The sequence below is a fragment of the Dipteris shenzhenensis genome, chromosome 10 (genome assembly GCF_047967505.1).
Source record: "Dipteris shenzhenensis isolate YYH24624 ecotype China chromosome 10, Dip_SZ_1.0, whole genome shotgun sequence".
Classification (NCBI taxonomy): domain Eukaryota; kingdom Viridiplantae; phylum Streptophyta; class Polypodiopsida; order Gleicheniales; family Dipteridaceae; genus Dipteris; species Dipteris shenzhenensis.
The window spans coordinates 43,881,502-43,900,624 of record NC_141605.1 but is presented as its reverse complement, the minus strand read 5'-3'; the positions used below and the strand labels follow the sequence as shown (position 1 = coordinate 43,900,624).

At 41.3% G+C, this 19,123-nt stretch overlaps 2 protein-coding genes across 2 annotated transcripts; one reads left to right on the top strand and one right to left on the bottom strand.

Moving 5' to 3' along the window:
- The first annotated feature begins 5,306 nt into the window (after positions 1-5,306).
- Positions 5,307-6,329, top strand: LOC147897874 (uncharacterized). The gene has a single exon (XM_087380947.1). It carries the CDS (start codon positions 5,465-5,467, stop codon positions 6,071-6,073), a length of 609 nt encoding a protein of 202 aa, XP_087237073.1. The 5' UTR covers positions 5,307-5,464; the 3' UTR covers positions 6,074-6,329.
- An 11,643-nt stretch (positions 6,330-17,972) lies between these two features.
- On the bottom strand, positions 17,973-19,043 carry LOC147897873 (F-box/kelch-repeat protein At3g61590-like). Its single transcript, XM_087380138.1, has one exon. The coding sequence runs from the start codon at positions 19,041-19,043 to the stop codon at positions 17,973-17,975; it is 1,071 nt and encodes a 356-aa protein (XP_087236264.1).
- Between the last annotated feature and the right edge of the window lie 80 nt (positions 19,044-19,123).

Genomic DNA, 19,123 nt, shown 5'->3' with positions numbered 1-19,123 from the left:
ACCGAGGAAAATAGGGATTACCTGTCTACCCAAACGTAACTATCATGTTCTAACACCTAGTTTGTTTGGATGGTGGCAGGTAAGTGGAGCCCAACCTTGGAATCTGGATTGCCTAAGGATTCGACATCTTTTTTCAATATTATGTTTATCAAACTCAATATTATTAAAAATTCTTAATTTTGATCAAAATTTTTGCAAACTCTAGTTGTTGCAGTTTTCAACTTAGATGTCTCAAACATTTTTTCCTTATATGTTTCCCTTTTATCCAATTGATGGAATTAACTGTATGGCTCAATTATTGATGGGAATTTTTAATCTAAACACACGCTTTGATTTCCCAACTAGCCTTTGGTCGAGCTAGTGCCATATAGTTAGTTCACATCCACTCGATAATTCTTTAGCATGGATAATCCCTAATCATTTTGTGATCCACCTTATTTTTTACTAACTTTTATATCTATTTTGCAGAATTCGTTTACACATTTACTATTGGCATCATATTTTCATTTTGACACTTATCATACAGATCCACTATTATTCACTTATTGTCAGTAGGTGGGGAGTAAGTTCCACATGGTGGGCTTACTCCCCACCATGTGGTCTTACCCTCTAGGTTGGGGGTGGGCCACACACACACACACACACACAAAAATTTGATTAGTAAATGTATCTTACACACATAAACACTTACTTCTTTACACACACACACACACACACACACACACACATACACACACACACACACATGTATACTTCTGCAACTATGAATTATTCTTTCATTTACCCCGTGAATCTCCCCTTTAAACTCTCTTTTTAACCACCCCACACACCTAGCCCACTAATCATCCCATACCTCCTCTAATCCCAACCCTGTCTCAACCCATGCACTCATTCGCTCCTTCTCCACTTGTGACTTAAACTTCACTTGTGGCTTAATTTTTTTAAATCTAAGAATCCATATGGTTGTATATATTCCTAGGTAAAGCGATAACAAGCCGAGGAAAATAGGGATTACCTGTCTACCCAAATGTAACTATGATGTTCTAAGACCTAGTCTGCTTGGATGGTGGCAGGTAAGTGGACCTTGACCTTGGAACCAAGATTTCCTGAGGATTCGACATCTTTTTTCACTACTATGTTTATCAAACTCAATATTATGTTTATCAAAATCAATATTATTAAAAACCCTTAATTTTGATTTTTGCAAACTCTAGTTGTTACATTTTTCAACTTAGATGTCTCAAACATTTTTTCCTTATATGTTTTCCTTCTTTTACTTTTTATCCAATTGATGGATTTAATTGTTGTATGGCTCAATTATTGATGGGTCTTTTTAATCTAAACACACGCATGCACACATGATTTTTAGGGTAGATTGATGCTACTTTAGCCCCAATCTACCTTTTCTTTGTTTGGCAATTTGTCTATTAATCTAACCATCGAAAGTCATTCAGATTTCATTTAGTAGTAGGAAAGTCAATATGACCAATGAACATCATAGAACCCCATGATGTTCAAAAAATAGGTATTTGTATTAGTAGTGTCGCAAGAATGAAAATTAACCTAAGGATAATCTTGATTAATGGGATATCCTAGAAATTTGTAGAATGTGCTTCGAGTCTCCCTTTATAATGTCAACAAAACTCTTGATGTTATTTTGTGCTATTCGTCTCCTCTTCATGCTCGCTCAGCTTGCCCATATGCTGCTCCCCTACCCTTATTTTTTCCCCTCTATGCCGCTCCGTCTTTTAGCCTCATGCCCTCCATGCTTGCTATTCGCTCAGTCTTAGCTACCTTTCAGCTTGCGAGAGCACTAAGGTTGCAAAATCGTAGCATGCTGGCTACTGGGGAGGGAGAGAGGGGGTCTATTGATTGATGTGGAGGTAGAGATGGAGAGGGAGAGAGTGGCTGCTAGGAGGGAGAGAGGGGGTCTACTGATTGATGAAGGGAAAGGATGGAGAGGGAGAGAGGGGAGGGTCAGTGGGCTGAAGAGGGGAGAGGGACAGAGAGACAAAGTGAGGGAGAGGGAGATTAAAGGCACCAACACATGATGTGTATAAAGTATTTGATGGATCTTTGTTCCTTGCCTTTGATTACCTACTTTTGGGCTCTATTGTTTCCACTACTTTCATGCAAAAGTAAGGAAAGCAAGGGTGCCCAACAATGGGGTCTACTGGGCCAAGATGAAGATGAGGCACAGAGGGGAGCTTGAATTTTGTTTGCAAAATTACCTTCAATCTCCAATTGATTGTATGTCAAAATTACATGTAGTTTTTTAGTTACAATTTTTTAAAATCGAATGACCCGTTATAATATATTAAAATATCAATGTCTATATAGATGGATACTTCCTTATCAATGCGGATTTCCATGGTTATTTTGATACTTTTCACGTTTTGCAAAAAACATTCTATCACTTTAGCTGAAAGGTCAAACTAAGGCATACATAGATTCTTACGAACATGTGTGAGACATCTTTTCAAATACTTTCAAATCTAAATCCTTTTGTCTGAAGGTTAAACTTGATACTGGTTTTGAACTTTTGATAGTGGTTCAAGCTTTTGACTTTGCTAGAGAGCAACCCCTAGTGCATGTCAATATGAGAGAACTTAGGCCAAAGAACAAGTGCATAGTGGTCAAAGTGCACATCTTGGCTAGAGAGAGCTATGACAAGCTGAAGCAAACACATGAGATCCTCTCTTTCACCACCACGAAATTCATAATAAAGGAAAAGGCTAAAAGCTCTTTCAATTTCAAGAAGGGTCAAGCATGGCTAGAAATTTGCAAAATTTAATCTTTTGCAAATTCTTTGACATGTCTAACAAGTTCCAAACTCAAACATACTTTGTATATGTCTTCAATAGGATATTATGGAGTAGCGTGAGTTTTTAGGGGACCTAATATCATGTAGAACACCAAATTCAAATCGTATATTGATTGTTCCTTATGCTGTAATTCATGCTAAATTCAAGATACAAGGGTTAAAGGATATCATAAGAACCTTCATATGTTTGAATTATACTTATAGAGTGCCTCCAATCATGAATGAGTGACACCAATTAAAAAAACTTATATGCAAAACACTCATATACGTGATAATTCAAAACTATAAAAGTGAGATTTAAAATAGAGAACATATTTTGGTAGTTAATATTAGGAGCACTTAATGTGGTGACTTTCCTTATGATATAATATTGTTATAGTTAAGATATGACACTTTGTAGCTATTATGTGTGGTATATAAAGATGCTTATTTACGAAATGCGACTTATAATGCAACTAGGCTAGGCTAACCACTCTTGTTAATTGATAAATCTATCTTACCAAAATGATTTTTAAACAAAGTTTTGTCACTCTTAGGTGTTTGATATACTTATAAACACATTGTAATAAATGCTAGCTCCTTGAAATCAATTTTATTTTTAGTCATGCTAGATAAAGTGTCAAATCTGAGTACTGTCTGGGTCAAAGACTATGTTACCATACATTTGTTAGCGTCACATGTAAGAGTTTTTTGTGCTCCTTATATTTTTAGATAATAGTCCTATGAGTCTACCTTAAGCTCAAGAGAGGAAATCACCAAAAAACACATCTACAACAAGTTGTGATTTTTTGCCAAAACCTTAAAAGGGCACTTTTATGTCATGTTATGCTACCAAACCAGTGCTAAAACTAACTCGTTGACGTCCACACATCTACCTTCATACAATGGTACATCATGTGGTCTCAAAGGGAGTGGATTTCAGGGACGCCGCGACTCCTGCAACAATGCGTGAGGCTTTCTACCCTTTTTGACATAGGGACTGGAATACGGCTTAGTTCTTGGTCTCCCAAATCGCAAGGATGACCATGGCCTCCAGCTTGTTACCAAGGTGGACCGAAGCCTAAAAGCATCTCCTAGCAGGGCTGCTTTCCATCTAGGCCCTATTCTAAAGTGGGCCATTAGCCTTGTGCTTCTTACAGCTTGCTCTACCTTCCACCAAACTTCCCACATTACCGGGCAGCTATAGAAGAGGTGTCTTATGAACTCTAGCTCAGCGCCACATAGACCACACATCGGGTTCATAGGGAGGCACTTAGTGAGCTTCCCCCTCACCGAGAGCCATCAATTCATCAACTTCCATAGAAGAAACCTTGCCTTGCCCACTGGGAAGCTCTTCTAGATAGACGCGAACCGCTTCCTCCACCACGCCAGTCAGAATTTAGCCATGTCGTCGTAGAAAAGGACCACTAGTTAGTGAAGTGCTGATAAGTTTGCAGTCAGCCATGAGATCAGGCTAGAGGGTGTTAGTTACATCCAGCATAGGTCCAGGGCGGGTAGCCCTTCTAAGACCAAATTTTGTATCCTCAGTCCCCCCCTTTTTGCGGGCTGACCACCCCCTAATATATTCAGCAATTAATTTGAAAAAAGGAAAAAAAGGGAGTGGATTTCTATCATAAGCATATGGTAACTTTTGCATAAGGGTAAGGGGCCTTCTGGATTCATTGCTTAAGGCAGAAGTGTCAAAGGAGGTAAGAAATGAGAGTGATGGTGGTGGAGGTCTCTTAATTGCTTGCAGAGCACATTTTCGATGAGGCGAAGGGCATGTGGTTGAGACCTAAAGTTACGAGATTGTTTGTGTTGTGATCAATTTAAAATTCTTGCTTGCCAATGGGACACGAACTGAACCCCAAAAATGTGTTGGTTGGTTTCTTCCTTTTTTTGGGGGTTTACTACATAGGAATGCAAGACTCTCATTCACTGAGTCATCATCCATGCCCATGAATTTCCATTTTCCAAGAACTAATCAGAGGAGTTTGGTGCCAAGTGAACGAGAGATATTTGATTTTGACATGAAGAAAACAAAAATTGGAGGTCACAAAACCTTGCACTTAAAAAAGAAGAAGGAAAAACTCACCCACCACCACTAACCCACCCATGGTCCGATCGCGAGGCACCATACCCAGTACCTACGCTCCACGGACGCAGGAGGGGGTCGAACACACAGGGGAGAGAGTGTTGGTAGGGAGGGGCAGCTGAGCTCCAAACCTGCACGTTATAGTTACAAATTGTGTGAAAACCTCCCAATTTATAATTCAATGTTCAAGTTGAAGAGTTTGGAGGGGTTTTTGGAAATGTCCAATTTCCAAGTAATGTGTGTGTATGTATGTGAACACTGCCTCCAAGGCAAGGCTCATTCATTTTGACATACTCCGCACACTGCACCTTCTGCACACTGCACACTGCCCATATCCCCGAGCTCCAATGCAAGTTCACCAACTTTGCTTCTCACCTTGCTTCTCTCACACTCCTCCAGACTGCCCTCTCCATCTCTAGTCCTTCATTGCAATACTGCCCACTCCATAGCTACTCCTTCATTGCATCCTCTCCCAGCTCCATCTCTCCTTCGTCTCTCCGGGATACATTCCTCCTTCTTAACCATTAGCTCAAACCGACTTTGCCTCCTTCCTCTCCTCTCCTATCATGGGCAAGGGAGCCAAGGGACACCGCCAACGTCGCCGCGAGCAGAAGCAGCTGGTTTGCATCGCTTGCACCGTCGTCTTGGTCATGATCATCATCGCTCTCGCAGTTTTGTATTTCGCTTTGTTCAAGCCCAAAGATCCCAAAGTTCAAGTCTCCACAATGCAGCTGTTATCGCTTTATCCTGCAGGATATCCCTTGGCGGTTACGTCCGTCAATCTCAGTCTCAATATGCAAGTCTCTATGTATAATCCAAACAGGGCGACCTTCTATATGATAGATGGCAGCACAGCTTGCTTGTACTATTATGGGACTCAGGTGGGGTTCGCTGCTGTTCCTCCCGGCTCCATCTCCTCGCAGTCATTTTCCAATGTTTCTGTGGGCTTAACTGTGCAGGGGTTGACCCCTCTTCAGGGACCCTCTTTGAGCACTGACGTGGCTGAAGGCGTACTACAGGTCAGCACTACAGTGACGATCCTTGGCAATGTCAAGACCCTTCATATATTTTCTCATAGCTCTGATGTCGTTTCCAAGTGCGACGTGAATATTTCCTTGAGTGTCAGAGGCATTGAATCTTACACTTGCCAGAAAAGTTATTCTCTTGATGGTTAAGAAGCGGCGGGGGCGCGAAGCGGGCGTTCATTTTAGGGGCTACTTTTTGTTTCATGGCACGCAAATTTGAGTAAAGTGGTCCTGATGAGAATGTTGGTCCCTGTACAATTTTTGCAAGTGTGGTCCTATGAATCATGCTGGCTTCCTCTCTACGAGCACTCGATGAGCTGCAATGTGATGGAGCTCGTGGTGCGATTTTGGATGGAAATAGTTGCGAAATGTCCATTATTTTCTGGCTTTTGGGCAGTTCTGCAACCGGAACACTGTCGATCTATTCGTGTAATTATAGTACCAATTGAAGGCACAAGCAAGAAAAATATGTGTGCGTGTGAGGTGTACAGTAGCATAATGGTTGAGCTGTGCTAAACTCCAGTATGCCGAGTACTGCGCTGTTGCCTTTGATGTTTGCATCTCTCAGCTTGTTTAAACTCTTTCATGATCGACCGATAGGCATTGCTGCATAGATCAATTCGCAAGGTAACGTATCCTATAAACGATTTTGCCGAGCTGGTTGGGGATCGATCGACCCAAAGCAATCAACAGCAAGGGCATGCGTCTGCGAGGCCTCCAAATTTCGTGTTCGGGTCTATTCGACTTCCTTACTCCACTAAAGCCTACAACAGAAGCTTTTACAAATCTTTTAGAAATGTTCGCTTCGTTGGAAACATGGATATGGCCTGAAAATTGAGGCTTAGGAAGCTTAGAAGTAGTAAGTGTTTTATATGATAATTGGTTCTATATGATAATCACCAAAAAAACTCCTTAGAAATTCGCCCTTTATAAATTGATTGAACTTTCAAATTTTATAGAAAGTTAAAGTATTGCAGATTGTATCGATTGTTTTTCATGTGATCTTGAACTACGGTCGATCCTTGAGATCAAGGAAGATGGCAACATTGTAGGTCTCGTATCATTTACTAGTTCAACCAAGGATGGTGAGGCAGTTATTGATTAGCAAATTGTGTGGGCTTGTGACACGCAAAGGCAAAAAGGTGTAGTTTGATGTCAATCTGTTGATCTACTATAGCTTCATCAAATGCTTGGATCTTGTGGTTGAGTCCATATTTGTTTCCACTTTCTTTCGTGTGCATAGTTTATATTCCATTGTGGCTTACAATGATATTCCTATAAACCTAGATGAGTAACTTGACCTGTCTACTAGAGACTTGCTCCGTTAGGTCTCAACATGGGACCTCAAAAGCAACCTTGCTAATTTGAGAATGGTATCCAAAGTTGTGTAGCTACATGCTTTCAAGATGGCAACAAAGGTAAAGCTACTTGGCAACAGACCTTGCTCTTGCATTCACACATAAAAGCCAAAGGCTTTCTCACTTTCTTCTTGTTTGACAAACCCCAAGATCGTTGTATACCATGTAAGCACAATAAAGACATGCAATACTCCCACATTTTGTGTATGTGTCCACCAAAGTGGTTTCCATAGAGAAATCAAACTCAAAGCCAATCTTTAAAACTTTAGCGTTGTTTCCTAAACTTCCTTTGAACTTGCTTCCCCTCTTCCATCATGCAAGGCTTTATTGTTGGATGCCTTTTGATGACATCCAAGCATACAAATCCATAGCCAATGCATCCTCGTCTTGCTTGTTACAACTCGTGATCATGCTAAACCAAGAAGACACATTGAGATAGACCAAGATGGTATACAGATGTCTAATGGGAGTTGTTTAGATCTTCGATTCTTGTGAATGTTTCTCAGCTTGAGTTCCAAAGGCTACACATGTAGCAAAAATAACCAAGACTATATGCAAAGCACATAGTTAGTTGCAATGCCACTATTTGCAAAGGGTGGCCTAAATGACCACTATGCCTCAATTCAACTTCCAAAAATATCAATTCTAGAAAGCCTCCCTCTATTACCATTGGTATGAACTCTTGCTTGTATGCATGCTTTGCATAACTATAAATTGTGTAAGATGGGAGATGGATTTTCTCATTCATTGAGGATTCTACCATTGGCCACACATGGACGTAGTCCTTGTGAACCTTTTCGAGGAACTTAAATTTGAAGAAAGGGAGAATGTAAAGAATGTGAAGGAGAAGAGATGTGAAGCAACAAAGATTCTGAAACTACCATGGAAAAAGTCACAAAAATTGTAGCTACAAATATGTTGCTCTCTCTCTCTCTCTCTCTCTCTCTCTCTCTCTCTCTCACACACACACACACACACACACACACACACACACACACACACACACAGGTCCCAAAAATAAATCAAATTTTAATATAAATTCTTTTAAATAGGAATATGAGCAAAGGGATAGTTCTTTATGGATAAATGCCTTTTCAACCATTTTCTAACATTAAACCCAATGGTATTGAGGGACATTCCATATCTTTCATGGTGATGAATCCAATGGACATACCTTTTCATTTCATCATGCTTGGCATGCCAATGTCTACAACCTGCAGGTTAATATTTACACATGAAAGTGTGGGATGATAGATGGTGAGCTCTTGCTGTTGATGTAAACATTGACAATGCCATCGAAGTGTTGAGAGTTCACGCTCAACATCATGTGATCATATGTGCATAGCACTAACCTTATAGAGTGCTATAAAGGAAAGGGTTAGATCCCCTAACCCTAACCCTAAAAGGGTTTGTATATATTCTATTTTTTCAACTAAATCTAGTGTACAGTTAGTCATTTGTGGTGTGCTCTCTAGCTGTGCCCTCTCTCCTCATCTCCACTCTTCTCCTCTCCCCTCTTCATATTTTGTCATGGTATCAGAGCATCCTTGTCTTCCGCTGAGACATTGTGATCCTTGAGAGTGTGAGAGTGATTGAGAGATCGAGAGTTCTCTTGAGTGTTCTCTGTGAGAGTCCACTTACGCTAAGAGACCACATGGAATGTAATGCTCAGTCCTTCTTCGATTCCCCAGAATCATCATCTTGAGGGAAGGCCTACTTCATGATGTTGATCTTGAGGGAAGGTGTTGAGAGTTCACGCTCAACATCATGTGATCATATGTGCATAGCACTAACCTTATAGAGTGCTATAAAGGAAAGGGTTAGATTCCCTAACCCTAACCCTAAAAGGGTTTGTATATATTCTATTTTTTCAACTAAATCTAGTGTACAGGTAGTCATTTGTGGTGTGCTCTCTAGCTGTGCCCTCTCTCCTCATCTCCACTCTTCTCCTCTCCCCTCTTCATATTTTGTCACGAAGGAACCCACATCAACTCTCAAAGAGGTAGATTGAGGGCTCCTCGGCCTTGTCCTTCCACTCAGACATCGTCTTCATACGGTCTTCAAGGCCTCTCAAGGAGACTTCTACATCAAGCTCCAGCTAGCTAGGCTCCTTCAACTAAGTGATCTCCAATATCTCACAGGAGCTCCACACACTACATGTGCACACTCCTGCCACCTCAGCACAGAGCTTCACTGGCACACCTCTTGCTAAGCACAGTGCCACATCATCACTGCATGTGACTCACAGTGACACATCATCATTGAGCACCATTTGCACTCCTTTTGCCCCTCCACCTAGATCAAGTCGTATCTCTTGATCCAGGAAGAATTTGAGGGTGCTCCAAAAAGGAAAGTCACTCGTTTTTTTGTGCTCTACGCGCTCGTTACATCATGTGCACATTTCAGCGCAAGTTACACTCACATTTGTGCCTCGCCAACAAAACCACTTCCTTCATGCACATTTGTCTCTACATCGACGCATCTGACCCAACACTTAAAAAGAACAAAAGAAAAGGAATTATTTGCTGCTCTTTCATTGATCGACGGTTGGTTTAGATCTAGATCAGAGTAGACTAGATCGCCATAGAGGGGATGCTTTGAATTTTCCCAAGTTGCCAATCTAAGCCATGCCCAAAATTCCCGACTAGTACCTACTCGGAGTCAGTCCATACGCTCACATCCGATTTCACATCATTACATTACCTGAAACCTTACGTTCATTAGTTCAGTGAGCAGACTTCAGAGTTCAGAGGCATTGCAGATTGATTCAGTGGGCAGATATCATTTGATTTCACACACACATGCCACCATTGTAAAGCCTATTTGGCTATCTCACAGCATCGTGCACATCATTTTTAGCCTTGTAAAGCCTCTTGGCTATTCCTGGCATCATTGCCACAAGCCTTGTAACACAGGTCAGATCTTATTTACTACAGTTCTATCTTCACTGACGGTACAGAGATTTCACTTGGCATATTTGCAGTTGATTCATACAGAGTTTTTCAGGACACTTTTGAGTACATTGTTTGCACCATGTCGACTAGCAACCTCAATCTGGAGGCATCTGCTAAGTTAGACAACTCCAATTACGGTACATGGAAATACCGAATGGAGACCATTCTTGTGCTTCAGGACAAATGGGAGTATGTCGATGGATCTATACCTAGACCATTGGCCGATCCAGCCACCAGTAGCTCTACTCCATCTGTTGTTACAGCACCAGCAACGGGATCTACATCTACACAAACAGTTTCCGCACCAGTAGCAGATCCTGCCATTGCCCGAGCTCAAGCAGAATGGGATAAGAAAGACAAGTATGCCTATCACCTGATCAAGCAGAATGTGCAAGATCTATGGCCTGATGATGTGGCCTGATGATGTGGCCTAGTGACGTGGCCTGATGACATGGCCTGGTGACGTGGTCGTAGGTGACATGTCAATGTCGGTGATGACATGTCCTGCTGAGTTGGGCTGCTGATGTGGCAGGTGGATAGGTTGATGACGTGGCTTCGATGGTGATGTGGCAGATAAGGGTGATGTGTCACTTGATCAACTGGATGATGTGGCAAGTGGATAAGTGCCACATGTCACTCAATGGAAAGCTAGAATCTTTTGAAGATTCTGACAGAATCTTTGAGATTCCGTCGTCTTCTCCATCGATGGAGGCGGCCGTCGAGCCCATTGGCTGTGTGCTCCATTGAAGCGAATTGGAGGAGCCGCCATCGAGGGAGCTCCGCCTATGGGGAGCTGAAATACTTTGTATGCCATGCCCTTGATGGGGAATTCCTCCAATTCTTGAAAATAATTTGAGAAACAAAACCAACGGTGGTAGGAGAGATACAACACTATCTTGGTGACATCATGGTCAACAAAGAGCAAGCAAAACAATATGTGGACAACAAAACAACAAAAAAAAAGTTTTTTTTTGAGAAAACTCCCTCTCTTTCACACGTGCATGTGTGCATGCACACATTTATACACCAAGACACATGCAACCTAGGTTGTAGTGTAAAAAGTAAAAATATTGACTCATCACCTTTGTTTTCCTCCCAGTCAAGTTTTGAGATGTAATTTTAAACCTGAGCATATGTGCAATTTTCAGTGATGAGCCCTACTTTATTTATGAATTGTCTTTATTGGTGCCTAAAATTTAAAGATAATTTGTGTGTCTTTATTTACAAATCCAATGGTGCCCAAATATAAAAAGAATTTGTGTGGATGGCAGATGATGAGATTTTCTAGAATAATTAGATAAATTAAAGTAGTTTTTATCCTAAGATTAGGTGGAAGTCTATGTGGTAGTGGGGTAGGTTGTCGGTAGTCCAATTTGAGAGGATCATACAAGATTCAAAAATCTTCTTGTCAACTATTGCTTTGTTTTTTTGAATAATTTGAGCTGAGCACTTGGCCTAAGATTGAGGGTGAGTTCTTATGTGACTTAAATGATTGTGGTCTTGGTCAAGTCAAAAGAGCTCTACATGAGCATAGAAGAGGACATTAGAGTTGAAGGGCAAGCAGGAGCATGCACTGGACAAGAACTTAACTTCCCTCCCATGATGGTGCGAGATGCACAACTTTTCATGGATTTTATTACAACCAAAAACATGAGTATTAATGCTATTCCAATTAGCATGACATTAATCAGCAAAATTTAAATGGCACAATGCCATCCTCATGGGACACCTTTCGTATAGCTGTTAGTAACTCTGCACCTGGTGGAGTACTAAATTTTGATGATGTTGTGGGTAGTTGTTGGCTGAGGAGATTAGACAAAATTCTATGGATGGCAACAAGAAAAATGCAGCCTTAAATGTGCAAAGGGGTAGATCATAGTTCAGGGGGAAGTCCCAAGAAAGAGGGAAGTCTCGTAGCAAATCCAGGGCACAGAACATTGAGTGTTACCACTGTGGCAAGAAGGGCCACATGAAAAATGATTCCTATAAGCTAAAAAGAGAGCAAAAGGATAAGAAAAAGAATGCAAATTAGGGTGCAAATAAGAAGGAAGAGAGTCCCAAGGAGGACAAAGGACAAATAAATATCTAGGAGATTAATGCAATCCATTGATAATAGTTACAATGGCATTCTCTTCATGTCTAGTCTACCTGGTAGACTTGCTTAGCACTTCAGATGATGCATATTCCCAGGATTAAATTTTGGATTCTGGTGCTTCATTCCATGTTACTCCCCATAGGGAATGGTTCTCCACTTATGACAATGGAAACACAGGTTGTGTGCATCTTGGAAATAACTATGCACAGGATTGTTGATAGTGAATGGACAGTGGGTGGATCGCTAGGTTATTGTCGCCTACTGCGAGAAGGGCTTGAAACAACTCACCGATGAGGATGGGAGTAGGGTGGTGGTCGATGGAGAGGGAAGAGGGTCTTGCATAGGGCTCAGAATGGGGAAGAGGATGGAGGCTAGATGTGGAAGAAGAAGAATGAGGGGGTGGAGCAGGTTTTTATAGGAATCGGTTTAGGGTTACGGTTAAACCCTAAACTCTTCCCAATCGATAACTTTTCATGGTTAGCTCAGATCCCTCTTTTCTAAAAAGGAAAAATGTTTGAATGTGTGAGCTCTACACATTGATGTCCATTAGAGAGCCTGATTTGTTCTTCAAGTGGCTTATTTTTAAGAAATAAAGAAAATTTCTTGCGGTAGTAACCAAAAGCTGATGCTTGGGATTGATATGTTTGGCTAGAGTTGGATTTTTTAAATACTCTCCTTGTGCTTGAGTATTGTAGTAGTTTGTTTTTACACATACTTGCATATGTTTACTCAGTACTTGAGATGCTAGTCTCCCCCTGCAGACAGTAGCGACACACAATGTTGGCTCTTTGCCATGGCTTTCGTAGGAAGAGTAGGGTATTTTAAATATGCAATGTTTCGAGGCTTTTTGTCATCTATAGATATATCACTATCATTGATTGTAGTATAAGTGTAGCTTAGGACCTCGGGCCGTATTTCGGTAAGAGACGTAGGCTTAAGTATGATAAGCAAACATAATGCACGCATGTGTGAAAGGAACATGCATCATCATGATTGGGGTAATGAAGGCTTTCACCTTCATTGGGGGTTGAAGGGTTTAGAAGGAGTTTTTAAGGGTTAGAGGGAGGTTCAAGGTTCAGAAGGAGTTTCCAAGGTTTAGAAGAGGTTCCAGCATTCAGAAGGGGTTTGAGGTTAGAAGGAGGATCCAAGGTTCAGGGTAGAGTACATGGTGCAGAGAACTTGTCTCCCTCATAGATCATGGAGGTCAAGGGTTAAGGGACTAAGGGTTTAGGGGGAGCATAGGAGTGGGAGAGGGAGAAGGTGTAAGAGCATGGGGGAGGAGGAGGGGGTGGAGAAGGGAGGAGGAAGAAGGAGGAGGAGAAGGAAGAGGAGGAGGAGGAGGAGGAGGAGGAGGAGGAGGGAGGAGAGGGGAGGAGGAGTTGCAAGGTTAGGATGTGCTTTTGGATATGGAGTACTAGGAAGCATGGACACTTAGAGACAATTACTTCTAATACCAAAGTAAAACTCAATGCAATGCCCCAAAGAGTGTGGGCATTCCATTATGGGCTATTTATACAAGTTGGAGATGTTCTCTCTATGCATGTAGGAATTGTAAGACATTCTCTCTCTACATGTAGAACTTGCATCTAGAAGTTGCATGTAGGATTTGGAAGTTGCATGTTGCATGTAGGAGTTGCATATAGAACTCGCATGTAGAACATGCATGTAGAACTTGCATGTAGGAGTTAGAACTTGCATGTAGAACTCATGTAGAACATGCATGTAGGAGTTGCATGTAAGACATGCATGTAGGAGTTGCATGTAGAACCTGCATGTAGGAATCGTATGTAGAACTTGCATGTAGAACATGCAAGTTGGATTCCTAAGACGGATTATTCCTAGGCTTATGCAAGTACAAGCATAGCTTTGCTGCTACTCTACATACACATTCTATACTACCTAAGTCCATGCTGGCAGAGAGACAACATACAAATGTTGCTCTTTCCCATGGCTTCCGCAGGAGGAAGAGTGGAGTATTATTAGTATGTAGGGTTCCGAGGCTTTTTGTCACCTACAGATATATTGGTGTCCTCATTTGTAATATAAGTGTAGCAGCTTAGGACCTTAGGTCGTACTCCGATGAGAGACAGAGGCTTAAGTATGATAATCAAACATAGTGCATGCATGTGTGAAAGGAAAGTGCATCATGACGATTGGGGTAATGAAGGCTTTCACCTTCGTTGGGGGTTGAAGGGTTTAGGAGGAGTTTAAGGATTAGAGGGAGGTTTAGGATTCGGAGGTTCTAAGGTTTAGAAGAAGGCTCCAAGATTTAGAAGAGGTTTAGGGTTCAAAAGGAGGATCGAAGGTTCAGGGTAAAGTACATGGTGGAGAATGCGTCTCCCTCGTAGATCATGCAAGTCAAGGGTTGAGGGACTGAGGGTTTAGGAGGAGCATAGGAATGAGAGAGAAAGAAGGTGTAAGAGCATGGGGAAGGAAGAGAGGGTGGAGAAGGGAGGAGGATCCAAGGTTTAGAACAGGTTTAGGGTTCAGAAGGAGGATCCAAGGTTCAAGGTAGAGTACATGGTGGAGAACGCATCTCCCTCATAGATCATGCAGGTCAAGGGTTGAGGGACTAAGGGTTTAGGAGGAGCATAGGAATGAGAGAGGAAGAAGGTATAAGATCACGAGGAAGGAGGAGAGGGTGGAGAAGGGAGGAGGAGAGGGAGGAGAGGGAGGAGAAGGGAGGAGGAGGAGGGAAGAGAAGGGAGGAGGAGGAGAAGGGAGGAGGAGGAGGAGGGAGGAGGAGAAGAAGGAGGAGGAGGGAGGAGGAGGAGGGAGGAGGAGGATTTAGGAGGAGGAGGAGTTGGGAGGAGGAGAGGGAGAGGAGGGGTTGCAAGGTTGGAGGAGAGGGGAGGAGGAGTGGCAACATTAGGACATGCTTTTGGACATGGATTGCAAGGAAGCATGGACACTTAGAGACAATTGCTTGGAATACCAAGGTAGAGGAGAAGGGAGGAGGAGGAGGAGGGAGGAGGAGGAGAGGGAGAGGAGGGGGTGCAAGGTTGGAGGAGAGGGGAGGAGGAGTTGCAACATTAGGATATGCTTTTGGATGTGGGTTGCAAGGAAGCATGGACATGTGGAGACAATTTCTTGGAATACCAAAGTAGAACTCAACACAATGCCCCAAAGAGTGTGGGATTCATTCTATTATGCGGTATTCATATGAGTTGGAGATCTTCTCTCTCTACATGTAGGAATTGTAAGACAATCTCTCTGTACATGTAGAACTTGCATCTAGAAGTTGCATGTAGAAACTGCATGTAGGAATCGTATGTAGAACTTGCATGTAGGATTCATATGTAGAACTTGCATGTAAAAGTGGAGCTTTGCCACTACTCTACACACACATTCTGTGCTATCTAAGTCCATATTGGCACAGAGACAACAATCCTTAAAGCTCTTGGTAAAGCAATGATACCAAGATCTTAAAATGTTAATGTTTCACTCCTAGGGCATCCAGGTCTTAAGCTATTAAGAGTGCTTGGTGTCAAGGTATAAATGACCTAAGCTCCTCAAGCTCATGCCTTATTAAGGGATTAAGTCCTTAACAACTTCACTCCCTTGGTACTATCAAGGGCTTAACTAAGTCTTTAAGCTCTTGACAACCTAGGTTCATCAAGATCTTAAGGACTTAAAAGACCTTAATGTTCCAATGATTTCAAGCCCCTAAGTCCTTAAGCTCTTGATGCTCCCGTTCATTAAGACCTTAAGCTCTTGGAACCCAAGAGATTAAAAACTTAAGGATTTTAGACCCCTATGGCATGAAGGTCTTAAGCACTTAATAATTTAACAAACTAAGGGCATCAAGCTATTAAGAACTTATGGCTCAATGAAATAGGACTCTAAGATGTTAAGACCTTCATGCCAGTTTGAGAACAAAAGAATTCAAATAGTAAGATTTTTTAACTTTAAACAATAAGGGTAAGTACATTGAAAAGAATTCAAAATTCAAATTATGATATCATGCATAAGATTCAAATTTTAAAATTTGAACATGCCATACATGAAATCATTTGCTTGAAATTTAGCTTTATCAAATCTACAAATTTCAAATCATTTTTTGTTTTATTTGACATCTAGTATTGTTTCATTTAGAGTAGCCTAGTCTTTTCTAGTTTCATTTAGAGTAGCCTAGTATTTTTATTTTTCTACCTACTCTGCATCATACTTTTGCTTAAACTACTCCTTTTGATTTTCAAGCATTTCCATATCATTATGCATCATGTGTTTGTAAGAATTGCTACGATGTATCATCCTTGGATGAAGCTATTGATGGGTTTGAACTAAAGTATAGTGAGATATGGCAATGAAAAAGGTGCAAGTCAATGAATAGAATAAAGACAAGAAGTAAGATAAGCAAGAGAGTAGAGCTTGTGAGAGCTCTAGTGACTACTCAAACCAATCATAGGTGATTTCTTTTTTGCCTTTTCAATCTAGTTTTTCTATTATTTCAGAGTAGTATAGAAAGCATAGATAGACTAGATCTAAAACTCTGATGATATTACAATGTGTCTACATAGATGGAGCCAATTTCAAATGATTCTTGACATTTGAATGTTTGCTTTTCTAGAAGCACAAACTATTTTCTTATAGTGCAAGAACCCTGCGTAAGCAAGAATAGAAATATTTGAAGCATTGCTTAAATATATGTAGAGTAATTTGTTGTCATAAGGAGCTAATTCTTTGCCCATACTAGTGACTTATACAATTTTTCCACCATTAAGAACCTTCAAAAAATTCAAAACAAAGAGAATCTCAATCAACATTATAGACTCAAAGATTGGGTCTTATTGTGTGAAGGATTGAGTCCTTTTTTTAATTGAAGGCCAATAATCTTATTGAGTGTAGCAACAAGAGCATGAAGATGAAGGGCATAGCAACAGTAGCATAAGAAGAAAGGGCATAGCGAAAGGAGCTAAAGGGCATAATGAAGATAGAAAGGGACTTCAAGAACAGACGCTTGGCTAAAAGTTAGGTTGAGGTTTTGAAATTCTTTTCAAATCTTAGATTAATGTCTAGCATTATCACTAGTTTAGATAGTTACATCTTTAGATTAGTGTTAAATTTTTATCTTTTGGCCTTTGGTGGGTTTTAGTTCAACTTTTGCATAAGAATGATTATGAATTGTAGACTCTATAAAAATGTACCATCAAAATGGCAATTGTACATTTGTAGACTACCATGTTCATAATCATCTAATCACGTCACGAGACACGAACATGGTAGTCTACAATTCTCATGCATACATGATAAAGAATTGTTCTTACACATTAAGCAAGTAAGTAGGAGAATCATGAGGCACAATAAAAGTAATCCAAAATGTAAAGCCATAGAAATGTATGTTCTTCGAGTAGAAAAATGATTCGAGAGCTTGGGCTAGAAATCATGATTAAACGATGAATGTGAAAAGCATAAAAAGTCGAAAAAAGCCAGTGTCAAAAAAAACCCCCAAAAAAAGCTCTCCTAGCCTTTACACCTCCTTTATACCCCTTCCCTTTACACGGAAGATATCTCTGTGCATGCTTCGTAGAAAAAAAATTAAAGTTTACAGTTAAGGGACTTCCATCGAGGAGCTTTTTGGAGAATACTGCTAAACGATCTCAATCAGGTCGGAACATGACATAAAACCGTTTACAGCTATGTTAAATAATACAGCTCAATGTAGGTTCTAATGCGTACACATCTCTGATACACGCCTGCAGACTTGATAGCATGGCGCTTTCTTGGAGCCAACACCATATCTTCAGAGTAGCATCATAAGTCACACAAGCGTGATTGCTAGCCAAGTAGATAAGGTTTCCTCTGCTTACGCATGAAAACCCTTCGAAGTCTTCATTTTGCTCTAGAATCTGTCGGAAAAGAAAATCCGGCATGATTGCAAACTCTTTCCACGCTCGCGAATCCTCGTTCAGCTCCCAAAGCTGAAGTCTACTGAGCTGACCAACCAACGGTTCAATGCGGCAATGGCCCTCCACAACCCCTAGCAGGAGAATCTTACCACAACATTCCACTACATAAGGCATTTGTAAATCCTCTGGCAAGGACGTAGGATGTTCGCTCCAACTCCTAGCCGACGTATTGAAGACCATTAGCTTCCGCGGGAAACTGGACACCACGAAAAAGTTTTCCCCGTGGAAGATACCATTGCTTTCAAAAAACAGTAGCTCCTGATGCTTGCTACTAACCTTCCAGGCCTGCTCAACAGAATCGTATAGGTAAGTTAATTGTCTGCATTGATCGATGCTACCAACAACAAGTAGCTGAAAGCTGCTACTGTCTTGGTTAAACTTCATGCTTGTCAATACGATATTTGTCATGTGCTGGCCCTTCGGTCCGCATGCAAGTTTCCTCGACGCTTTCGTCACTGGATTGCACATAACGAAATTGTCACCATTGCTTAGACAGAGGATACCTCCAGCAGCTGCGACCAAGGAATAATCCTCTTTGAGAAGCTCTAGAGTAGGAACATGCCATCTTTCGAATGCTGGATCGAATGCAAGCAACGGATAGTCTTTATCCCAAGTTGACAGCAGGACGTACGAACTATTTTCGTGCGAACCGTTTTTGCAGTGAGCAAGGAAATCGGAAGAGAGGATGTAGGAGCTCCAAGCCTTACACACGCAACGAAACCTTAGGAGCGAAGAAATCGGCAGCAGTGGTAGCATTCGTTCGAGAAGAACGTCGGGCAGGTTACACCACACTCGTTTCTTCATTCTCGGTGTCATAAAGAAGGACAAAGACGGCTCTTCACGGTCCCGTCTCAAGGCTCTATGCTCATGAACTGAAGCAAGGA